The sequence below is a fragment of the Jatropha curcas genome, chromosome 11 (assembly GCF_041381405.1).
Source record: "Jatropha curcas cultivar XTBG-Jc1 chromosome 11, XTBG_Jcur_1.0, whole genome shotgun sequence".
Lineage (NCBI taxonomy): Eukaryota > Viridiplantae > Streptophyta > Magnoliopsida > Malpighiales > Euphorbiaceae > Jatropha > Jatropha curcas.
Window position 1 is genome coordinate 885,963 of NC_143161.1, and position 12,122 is coordinate 898,084.

Sequence of the window (12,122 nt, forward strand, 5' to 3'; positions counted from 1 at the left end):
GTTTGATTTAGAGAGGGAGAGAAAGTAGCTTATGTTATAAATACTAAGTTCCAACAATCCTGCTTGTATTTACTTGATTTTGATCACCACCAAACGTTCTTGCTAAACCAAAGTCTGATATTTTGGGATTCATCTCATCATCCAAGAGAATGTTGGTTGCTTTAAGATCCCTATGAATGATTCTCAACCTTGAATCACGATGAAGATAAAGAAGTCCTCGAGCAATCCCCACTATAATGTTGAAGCGCTTTTGCCAATCAAGTGAAGTACCCCTTGTTTGATCTGGGCCAGTTTTTATCAAGTTAGTACAATGTATAGAATTTCAGGAAACAGTTTTGAGGGTTCAAAGTTTGAGCGTCACAAACTGAATAGATACAAGTCCAAACTTCTCTTGCGCATATATTCATATACCAACATCTTCTCTTCTCCATGAATACAACATCCTAAGAGCCGAACAAGATTCCGGTGCTGTAGCTTTGAAATGAAGATAACTTCATTCTTGAACTCTTGAAGCCCTTGCCCAGAATCTTTAGATAGCCTCTTCACTGCTATTTCTTGTCCAGTTGGGAGTACACCCTGTAGTCCATTATGGCTTAGTTGCAACAGACTAAAAAAAATGTGCAACTTATGTATTATGATCTTAGCTGCAACACAAAGAATAGGACTTAGACTTGGTTCCAACATTGAAAGTGTGGAACTATAATGTGTAGTTTATATGAACATGAGATTTCTAAACTCTACAACTAGCTTTTAAGATATCGTTCACATTGAAACCCCATATTTTCAATGTAGGATCCGAGTCAAGTGGCGGTGATTAGCCCATACCTTGTCTTGCAATTAGGATCATAATATTATGGTGACTACAGTAGAACAATAAAAAAGAGAAAAACTTTCTCCTTTCAAACTTCAATGTTTGCAGAATAATACCTTGTAAACTGCACCAAAGCCGCCTTCACCAATCTTGTTTGCATAAGAGAAGTTGTTAGTGGAAGCTAAAATAATAACAAAGTTAAATAACAGAAGTTGATCCAAGTCTTCCTCCCCAGTGTTGGCACTGTCATCTTGACAGGAGATACTTGTTCTCCGGCCTGTCAAACAGGAAAGGTTAGAGGACGACAAGCAAAATAGACATGCACTAAAACAAACATAACTTCAAGGGAGATTTTTCAACTTGCATCTCTAATATACTAGTCTCTCATTCTCCACTTGCCCATTTATCATGCAAGTCTCCAATATAAAAATTTGTTAATTTCAGTTAAACAGGGATGTTTTTATCATTCAATAATGAGTAACCATGTACTCTCTTGATGAATTTATCGCCTTTAATGAACTAATAATTCCATTAAAGTAAAATTCTAAGAAAATTGTTACTTAATTTATGCATTGCTAATTCAAATGACACAATAAAAAATCACTGCTGTATTTGGTACTATTAAAGATCTTTGATGAGAGATACACAATTGAAGAAGAAAACAAGAATATATATGAAAGTGTCATGATACAGGCATACAAGCATTAAACTTTACCTTCTATTCTTTTAGATGACCTCTTCCAAACAACCAACCAAATGACCGCAATAAGCAGAAAACCTGAAACTAATGATAATGAGAGTGCCACTGGTCGTATATCTTTGTTGGATTCTGCCAGCAAACACACCACATTGAAGGAAAGGCAATTAGAATCAATCAATTTCAGTCAGATATTTTATATTTGACGACAAGTCTTAATCAAAAAACAATATATGACATTTTTTTTTTAAACATGTAGAGTATAGCCTTCAAAGCTGCCAACCCAAATGGAAAAAAAAAAAAAAAAAAGCTGAGTTGAACCAATGACACCTCTCCTGTCTTAAAAAGAATCTGGGGTTTTACATTCAGATTCCGCTGGTTTCTTCTTATATTTATAGAATCTCCAGGTTATTGCAGCATCATGCATATCACAGAGCAGAATTGGTAAAGGAATGTGTGTGTTAATATTATTAGATCAAATGAAAAGGACATAATAATGGACAAAATTAATTGGGGACCAATTGGATAGATCAAGAAAACAGCAGTAGCAGCTGCAAGTTAGATTAGATCTGTAACAATGCTTACCAAGTTCAGAAGCATCCATCCTTATATACAATACTTGCCCACCTTCATTGTACATTTTTATATCTAGCAAGTCCCCATACCAAGCCACACAACCACTAACCTCAGTCTTAGCATAAGCCATGCAAGAACAGTTCCTAAGGCAAGCTTCCTCACACTCAACTGGAGACATAGCTGTCCTGTTCACCAAAAACTGTGAACTATCTGGCAACTTCAGCCCTGAAAACTTCCTAAATCCTGTCCTGGCACTACAATTCATTGGTGTTCTACGAATACAACCACCAGATGAGTCTAATGCATTCCAGTCTTGTGGTATTTTTGGGACGAACCCAGTTGGACAATGACAAAGAGACAGCTCATTCGCATTGCAAAAACCATTTGGACCACACTGACCATATACATCACATTTATCACTTTGAAGAGTTAATATATCAACCCACTCACCACGCCTTTGATTCCAAGTGAGTTGTTCAACAAAGCTTGATTGGTTCACCACAAGTCTTGAAATTGTGGTATTCTCATTATTCACAAATGAGTAATAGAGAAAGGTGGAGTTGAAGACAAATATAGGCTTAAAGACTGCATTCTCTTGGAGTGGAGGACCTCCACCAAACCTGATACCATCCCAGGGACCACTTCGGTACTCTATCTCTGATCCTTTTTTAAGAACTGTCTGTGGAAGTCCACATGGGTCTAGGTTGAAAGTGAAATCTCCAGTGGAAGGATCTTGCAGACTCTTCCAAGAAGTCAATTTCCAGCTTTGATTATTTTTCAGGTTCCAACCCAGCTTCATTCCGGGTATCAGCGTATCACATGGACGATCAAAGCTCTGCCAGAGATAGTTCCCCCCTCGACCATCTTTTACAACAAGGTTTCCACTGTCCAGAAGCTATAATACTGGATTATACGCGGTCATTGGCAAATCTAACGACCAGATGGGAATGCCAGATTGGTTGCTGAGTATGACTATTGTTCCTGTAGCTGTGATCACGACGAAGCCAGAGGAATCTGAAAGTGGGTTGTTTCTGTTTGCAACCCAAACGACTGTTTGTTGAGGAATATTCTTGAACCATATTCCCACGTAACGCTTATTGGAATTCCAGGGACTAAAGAAGCCTAATTCAAAGTTTTCACTTTTGGAAACAAGAGTTTGGCCTCCGTCAGCAAGAATCTGGTTTGGTGACAAGGTGTCAACAGCAGTAGAGAATTTGGAGAAAGAGAGAATTGTGAACAAGTACAAAATGGAATAGTAGACCTTCATGGATGATCTTAGTTACAATAATTTATCATTCTCTTTAATTGAACTAGTGCACTAAAATTTACATAAAGAAAATAGAATAATAGAAAATGCTTCTTCAAAAATGTTAGACTAGGACAGCAATATTACTTTAAATTATAGCCACTACCAATGAACAACTCATGGTCAACTCTACAACTGGCCCTTGATTTGAGTATTAGAACTAAATGCTTGAACTGTAAGCTATCTTACAATTCAGGTGTATAACAGATAGGAAATAGATGGACTTTTATCAATTGTCAATTATTATTTTCTAATATATTTATTAGAATATACCCCACAAAATGCATCCTTAGATTCACATTGAATTCACCAATATTTTATTTTAGAGATCCTACATGAATATCTTTTCTGACACCAATGATATCCCAAGAAAATTTCTTCATTTACTTGGTTGCTTGCAAACTCTCATCCCATTACTCGACGAAAGCTTATTATCATATTATCGAAGTGTTATTGATATATGTAGAATTTCTTATTCTTTGTTACTTCCTTCAAAATAATCTTTTCTGGCTTCAATAATAAGTAGATGAGAACTGTATACGCCGTCTTCCTTCTTAGACTGGTCAATAATCATCCCTAAATCTACAAAGAAAATTTAACTTACATAATTATATATCAGATGGAACCAAGCATAATTCCTACCTCTCTGATATTCTGGTTTCTTGGATAGCAGCAAAGGACGACATTGTTGCACCCAAAAGAGAGCAGCTTGAATACTTCTCAGCACTTTTAAAGTGTCAACTGGGCTTTCCATTAAAGGATCCATTAGCAGCTCTTAAAAATGAAATAGAAGATGTGCAGATATAAGGAAACGTTGGTGGATATGCGATCTCTGTTGTATATAATATTGAATTTATTGAGCCCTTTGGCAAATCAGAGCGCATAACGACAGCGTTTTGAGCCGCACGAATGACAGAATAGTCAACTGACCTAAACGACAGCGTTTTCTTTTGGACAGCCATAAAATTTTTTGCACTATAATTATTATTTGTTACAAAAAGCAGACTAATAATAAATTAGTCAAAGAACTGAAATGAAATCGAAAAGGAAAAAAGAAAATATACAACAGAATTTTCAAAGTTGAAGAGGTATACAAATAATAAAATATGCTAGATGAGGACTAACATTTTCCTTTACCTTGCATCTAGCATTGTAACCGTAACTTGGTTTATAGTGAATGATTCATCTTGTTTTCCTGAAGATGAATCAGTTTCAAAAGGATTTCTTCCTAAGCAATACCCTGGTGTTTTAGGCTGAGGCATTGTTGCAGTTTCACTGCTCAACATCAATACTACAGATGACATTGTTGGTCTGTCTTCTGCGCGTTCTTGGACGCATAAAAGGCCTACCTGTACGCATCTCAAAACTTCACTTGAAGAAAATGAATTGCCAACTGATGGGTCTAGCAACTCCAATGCCTTTCCTGCTTTCCATAGTCTCCATGCCTGCATTATTTCATAAATGTCATTTCCAAGATTCTTGGTTAAAGTTAGAATTTTTTTGGAAGATCAGTTCTGTACTAACATGTCCAAGAAGGTTGAGTTCACTGTTTGAATGATAAAATCCCCTGTTTTTATTTCCAGTTACAATCTCCAACACAAGAACACCAAAGCTAAAAACATCTGATTTTACTGAGAAGAGACCGTCCATTGCATATTCAGGAGACATATAACCGCTGCAGTATTAATTACGCAAAATAATAATTAAGTAGGAGAAAGAAAAGTTTAGCATTGAAACAAGTTAGGAAATCAAGTTATCAATTAGTACTCACTATGTTCCTACTACTCTCTTTGTATTTGCTTCTGTCTGATCTCCACCAAATATTCTAGCCATGCCAAAGTCCGATATTTTTGGATTCCATTCTGCGTCAAGCAGAACGTTACTTGCTTTGAGATCTCTATGGATAATTCTAAATCTGGAGTCCTGATGCAAATATAGAAGTCCTCTAGCAATCCCACAAATGATGTTGAAACGCCTTTGCCAATTTAGTAAAGGGCATTTTGCCTTATCTGCAACAAAATAGTATGCAATGAGAGGCTTGAACTGAAAATTCTAAATGCATTGTCAAAAAAAAAAAGACACTTTAATGAAAGGGACTAACTGAATAAAACAGAATCCAGGCTTCTGTTTTCCATGCACTCGTAAATAAGCATCTTTTCATCCATTTCAATGCAGCAACCGAGTAATCGAACTAGATTTCTGTGTTGAAGCCTTGCAATTAATTTAACCTCATTCTTGAATTCTTCAATTCCCTGGCCAGAGTTCCTTGATAGCCTCTTTACAGCTACTTCTTGGCCTTCTACTAGCGTACCCTGGTAGCATATTTTTCTGCATTAGGCGACTATCCCTATCTATAACTGTTAGTATTATTTTATCATTTGAATTTACCTTGTAAACCAACCCAAAACCTCCTTGTCCTAGTTTATTTTCATCAGAGAAGTTGTCTGTAGCTATTGCAATAGTACCAAAATCAAACAATGGCAGTTCAAGCTCATCTTTGTCTTTTTCACCTGAGTGGTCTCTCTTGCTTGAGATAACCACCTCATTTAACAATAAATCTTGGCTTCTTTCTTGAATACCTGATTGTAAAAAATGCATATTATTTATCTCTCAATTTGTCTAATTAAAGTTGTTGAAAACTGGTTTCTGTTATTAGATTACCTTTCTGTACTCTACGTGCACTTTGCAACCTTCTTCTCTTCCAAATAAAACAGCCACCAAGTACTAGTAACAAAATGGCAACGCCAACTGCAATGCCAATAATAATAGTAGCTGTATTCTTACCATTACCTGATAAAATCAGATTTATAATTAGTCTTACGTATTCTCTGATAATCATGGATAAGCAAGCCTGGGTACTAGGCTCCATCACAACAGGAACAATAACAATGTTAAGTTTTCAAACAATAAATATTACTTTCAAATCATGGACAAAAAGAGGTGGGTTAATATATTTAACTCTGAAACACCCATTAAACACAAAATGATTATGTCTTCTTAATTACAGCTCTGGAACTAGAGTGTTTAAATCAGACCAGAAATGTGAACATTTGACCTAATATTACAAAAGAAATCAAATGATGGTAGAAACAAACAAAATGATAAATGTTGTGAAAGTCAGCGTCTTTTCTCCAAGATAAAGCAGGCTTCACACTAGCCATGAACTACTGTCATTATTGAATGTGCTAATCTGGACATTGAAAACTGCATATTCAGTCATTTCACCAGCAACTCTTAAATGCAAAACCAGTATACTGAATCATTTACTTAAAAAGTACAGATACCTAACTCCACCAAATTACTTCAATTATATATTAGTCTTTAGTTTGGTGCATTTCATAAGGGAGGTTACAGCTTTAAAAATGAAGCAAATGGTTTTCTGACCAAACTCTTGAATATAATTAATGTGACAATTAGGTTACCTATGGTCACTATCATCTACTTTCCAGGAGGCTGTACCCCTTTGGAAAATTATTTATTAGGCTAGCAACTTCTGTTGTACACTTAAATTATGCACCAATATTTATACAAAAAGAAGACTATATAATCTTTTTTTTTTTTTTTTTTCTCCGTTAGATACAGGGAAAAGAGAGAAATGAGAAGTATTATCGAATCCGGATCAAATCATGCAAATGCATGAGGACCCTACCATTAGACTATGCCTAAATTCTAATATAATGGATTAAACCTTATGAGACTATGACATAAAGTTGGTTGAGATAGACCCCATGAGACCAATTACAATGATAAATTTCTTCTTAAAATATTTGTTCAAAAATGGAAAATGTAAAGACAAGGATTTCAATGTTTTAGATAGAAGAATCAAAGGAAGAGACAAAAGAAATTGAAGAAGAAGAAAATGAAGGCGGTGGTCCCACTCCTCCTTAATCGATGGTTACGTGGATACAAAACTATCCTGTTTTACTCCGTTCAAATTTTAATATTTAATTTTCTCTGTTTTAATAATTCTCTACAAAAGCAAAAAAAAAAAAAAAAAAAAAAAAAAAAAAAAAAAAGTCGTCTATTTTAATAGGGCCCACAGAATTGTAATCCCGCCCTTGGCAACTCCAACCCAAACTACGTATAAATACTCTTTTAAAGTCAACAATGTCGGCCCACGGGCGATGCAATTTTGGACCCGCGCATACCAAATGGGCCCACGTTACCGTCCTTAAAGAAAACTCCGTTTGATAAACCTTTTTTTCTTAGGTGGAAATTTAAATTTCTTTGAATTTTAAAAATTAGTTTGCTAAAGAAAATCACAAGTAAAATTTTAATGTTTTGGCAATAATCTAGGGTTAATTTTTTGGGCCTAATGGGTGAAAATCTAGCTCCAGTTAAGCTCTACTCAGGTAGAAAGGTTGTGCAGGTTGAGGTTAGTGGGGCCGATGCTAGGACCGACTATGAATCTTGATTGACTTGTGGAAAGTGTGGAGCCCACTTAACAGCGTGGATTGCAAATATCACTATTTCAACCAAAATTTCTATTTATATTATAGTCATGTTAATTTTTTACTTAATAAATGAATATTTTTCATAAAAATCACGTTTTTTTTTCATAAAATAAAAATTTAACTTATTCAAAGAAAATAAAGTTTTTCTATCAAAACCAAAATCCAATCGAACATTTCAAAAATTACACTGAATCCATTAACTCAATTTAATTTAATTTTTTCAATTTTAATCCTAAATAAAAGAACTGTAATTAAAAACAAAGTAAAACAACAGTACAAATATTAGTTGTTTGCTACCGAATAAGATGATATTTGAAAAAAAAGAAAAAGAAAAAGAAAAAGAAAATGGTAAGATTAGAAAAAGATGCAGTGCTGTGATTAGTAGAACAAAAGCTCCAATAAATCATTTGATACATGAGCAACGTGCTGCCTGCTTTTCAAGGGGTAGTTGCCTGTATCTATCTCAAGAAAGCATATAAGCTCATTTTGGTTGGAGGTAAAATTCTATTCCTTATTTACTCATTACTGATCACGTCATGAAAGTAAAATTTTCTTAAAACGATACTAGCTGTAATGTTATATCATTGAATTACTTTCAGACATCATTCTAGTTTGAAAGCGTTTCCATATGATAAGTTTTACCCTAAGTCAAAATATGCATGTCATGAATTTTTACTTGGACGAACTTAAAGAAATGCAAGAAGAGAAAGAATTTAGGAGAATTTTTTGGACATACCTACATCAGAAGCTGCCAATCTGACGTACAGATCTTGACCACCACCTTCTGTATATTGTCTTATATCCAAAAGCTCACCAACCCAAATCACACAGCCTGTGCCTCCATTAGTAATATCTGAATTGGCATAAGCTGTACAAGAACAATTCCTCAAGCACAACAATTCACAGCCTTTGGTGCTTATGTTCCTGTCTACAAATGAGGTTGAGGATTCTGGTATTTTTATGTTCTTCAAGTGCAAGAATTTATCATTCACGCACTGTAGATTTGTTTTTCTAACACACCCATCTGACCCATCTCTTAAACTCCATGCTTGTGGGTTACTGGGTTCAAACCCTCTCATGCATTTGCAAACTGGGGATGCATTTGAGTCGCATATACCAAACGGTCCACACTCCATGTACTTGTCACACTGATCTTTAGGTGCATACCAAAATGAATTCCAAACTTGCCTATCTGGAATCCATGTGTATCTTTGAAGTTGCCCAGATGAAGTAACAGTCAATCTTGAAAATATAGATTTTGCTGATATATGAAATGAGTAAGATACCTCTTCTGGATTTGTCACAAAATTAAAACTTAGATAATCAAGAGGCTCCATTTCAGGTACTCCACTGAATCTTAGCCCATTCCATGGACCACTGCGGTAAGCTTTTTCTTGATCATTCCACAGGAAAACTTCTGGGAATCCATGATAATCTAATTTAAAAGAAAAATCACCTGTAGAAGGATCATCTGCACTTTTCCAAGAACTTATGTACCTGTCTAGACCTTTGTTTAGATCCCAACCTAATTTCATGTCTGCTAACAAAGTATCAGTAGGACAATCAAAGCTCTGCCATAAGTACTCATCGTTCACATTTGCTTCTCTTAGAACAAGATTTCCCGTGTCTAACAACTGCATAACTGGACTGTTAGCCTTGGTTTCATTCGAGGACCATATAAGATTCTCAGCGTGATCGAGAAGAACAATGCTTTGATTTGAGATCTTGAAAATACCTGAGGAATTGGTAAGTGGGTTATCTCTGTTGGCCACCCACACATATGTTCTATCAGGAATGTTCTTGTACCAAATACCCACATACCAATTCTTGGAATTTCCCGGAGAAAAGAATCCAAGCTTAAAATTTTGGTTTGGGGAGAGTAGAGTTTGGTCACTAGTGAGAGACTGGGTTGCAGTTAAGGTGTCTGAAGAAAAGGCAACTCTTGAAGTACAAAAAGAAAGAAAAGTAAAGAAGAGCAAATTAGGATAAAAATGGTTACTTGCTGTTATACCCTTCATTATTGTTCAGTATAGGGTTTTTGCTCTGTTTCTCTGCCTCTGAAATATATTTCTGCTTCAGATTCAGGGTACTTGGGTTTGGGGTGTTTTTAGTTTCTTCAATGTGACGACATCTGGTTTTGTTTGATAGGAAGAGAGGAAAGCAGTGCTTCTTATTGACCCTTTTTTTGGCTTTCCCTTTCTTTGCTTCTTTTATTTGTCTCGGTCACCTCTGTTTCTTCTTTGAAAATGCCATTCCTTTCCAAAATTAATTTGAAAGCATAAAAGCCAAAACGTGAATTGTTAGGTTACTTTGGGCCAAATTTGGGCTTTACTGTTGGTCGTTTTAATAGGTCAAAGGAGGAAGATCACCTAACTTTCATTTTAATTTGGTAGATAAGAACCCTCGGATTTGATTACTTTATAAGTAATTATAAGACTCAACAATTCATTTCAGCCTCCTCTCTCAAAATGCCAAAGTGCACAAGATCGATTTCATTGTCTTTTAGTTATTCTTGAAAAATACATCATTCGTCATTTTTCTTTTTTCACTTATCTCAAATTATAATTCAGGTAATTTTTATAATTCTATTTACATTAACAAATTGCATGATTTTTTTTTTTTTAATACGAACGAGGGAGTTTAACTCCGGCTAGCATGCACTACTGGAGGCCAGCGAACACCGACTCGATCAGCCTGCAGAGAAAAAGAAGAAAAAGAAGAAGCCAAAAAAACCTCTAAAACATGCAAACCCTAAACTTGAAACCCAAAAGCATTCGCAATAAAATCAGCCATGTTTTTAAAATGCAGATCATTAACATTGAATATAAAGATATATTAGAAAAAATGAGTAAAATTACAATTTAACCATATTAGAAAATCAAATTAAATCTACTGTTATAAGATGTGGGGGATTAATAAATTAAGGTTCTTCATGGCTGGTGACAGAGGTGGGGTTTAATCTAAACGGGTCGGCTTCTTGTAGTCTGATCTGTGGCTGTACTCCAGTGTGGAGTTGGTAAATACCAGCTGCAGTCAAATTTGGCATTTCTTGTCTGTTTTAGAATTTTGTTTCCTTTCTTTTCTGTTTTTTCTTGGATCTGAACGTGACCTAACAAATTATCCTATTAGTAAAGTCTTATTTTTAAATACCTTCTTTAATTTTCTTTAGCCTCAAATCAACCATGAACGTCTTGTCGTTGTTCTCTTTTGTTTGTGTTTATACAGATAATTATGGTCCCATCAATAATTTTCCTGATAAACCATTTATTTAATAGGAAAGAGATTTGAACCAATCCAAAAAAAAAAAAAAAAAAATAATAATAATAATAATAATAATGTGGATTTTGATTTGGAAATTGGGCTGCATGCATACGTAGAAGCAAGGTGTTATTATTACAAGGTAACGGAAATTAAATAGGGTTTAGGCCGAAATCTTTAATTTGATTAATAAGAGTAGAAATTGGGTTAGATTCTATTCACAGAAATATATATATAAAGAATTTCCAAACAAAAGAAAAATTTATAAGTTGGCTGTTTCTTTCCTTACCAAGCTTTTAGTTAGAAAATTCAACTAATTAATTTTCAATTTGAAATCTATTTTGTATTTTATTCCAACTTAACTTTATAAAATGTTGAAGCACGAGATACTCATGAAAATCAAAGTCAACGATAATAAAATTATTTCTTCAGTAAAGAAGTATATAGAAACATGGACATATGAAAATACTACAAAATTAGGCGAGTGGATAATATGTTGATCTATTCTTTTTTTTCTTAATTCATAATACCTGTGATCCAATTATTGGATTTTCCCAAAAAAAAAAAAAAAAAGAATTAATTAAATATCATTTCCTTTTTTCTCTTTTCAAGGTCTGAGGTGTTTGTCTGCAAAACATCTATTATGTATGTGGAATTAGTGGAATGTGACACATGCCCATTGCCAAAATCCAATCTCATCGCCATTTTACTTAATCGGAAAAAATTTATCTACGCCCGGATGCATGAGCTCTTGTATACTAAACCAATCAAATAGTAATATTTTTTAAAAAATATTTTTTTATTGGATTGGTATGTAAATGCACTCATACACAAGATATAGGTAAATTTTACATTTGTCCAAAAAGGATTCCCTTTGATATAAACTTTACAAGGAACACCAAATACAAAAATATTTGGTAGACAAGCTGTAAATGGGCTTCTAATGGATATTGTTCTTATAAATGGGCTTCTAATGGATATTGTTCTTGTAAATGGGCTTGTCCACCGCACTGCAAGGCC

General features: G+C 34.6%; 1 protein-coding gene and 1 pseudogene across 2 annotated transcripts; both read right to left on the reverse strand.

The window, feature by feature from the left end:
- Positions 1-43: 43 nt before the first annotated feature.
- LOC105649423 (G-type lectin S-receptor-like serine/threonine-protein kinase At4g27290) lies at positions 44-4,006 on the reverse strand (annotated as a pseudogene). The gene is made up of 5 exons (XR_016318974.1): positions 2,094-4,006; positions 1,527-1,640; positions 928-1,088; positions 366-576; positions 44-282 (listed from the first exon to the last, which is right to left on the reverse strand). The product of XR_016318974.1 is annotated as a G-type lectin S-receptor-like serine/threonine-protein kinase At4g27290 (transcript).
- A 327-nt stretch (positions 4,007-4,333) lies between these two features.
- RK3 (receptor kinase 3) lies at positions 4,334-10,091 on the reverse strand. The gene is made up of 7 exons (XM_012236061.4): positions 8,581-10,091; positions 6,052-6,180; positions 5,779-5,969; positions 5,492-5,702; positions 5,162-5,399; positions 4,915-5,065; positions 4,334-4,835 (listed from the first exon to the last, which is right to left on the reverse strand). The coding sequence occupies exons 1-7, from the start codon at positions 9,860-9,862 to the stop codon at positions 4,524-4,526; spliced, it is 2,514 nt and encodes an 837-aa protein (XP_012091451.3). The 5' UTR covers positions 9,863-10,091; the 3' UTR covers positions 4,334-4,523.
- Between the last annotated feature and the right edge of the window lie 2,031 nt (positions 10,092-12,122).

Excerpts from the sequence above, each read along its gene's own strand:
- RK3 (XM_012236061.4), bottom strand. The coding sequence starts at position 9,862 with ATGAAGGGTATAACAGCAAGTAACCATTTTTATCCTAATTTGCTCTTC. Across the intron at positions 5,970-6,051 it reads TGCACGTAGAGTACAGAAAG|GTATTCAAGAAAGAAGCCAA; the intron begins GTAATCTAATAA and ends TTTTACAATCAG. Across the intron at positions 4,836-4,914 it reads AACTCAACCTTCTTGGACAT|GCATGGAGACTATGGAAAGC; the intron begins GTTAGTACAGAA and ends GAAATAATGCAG.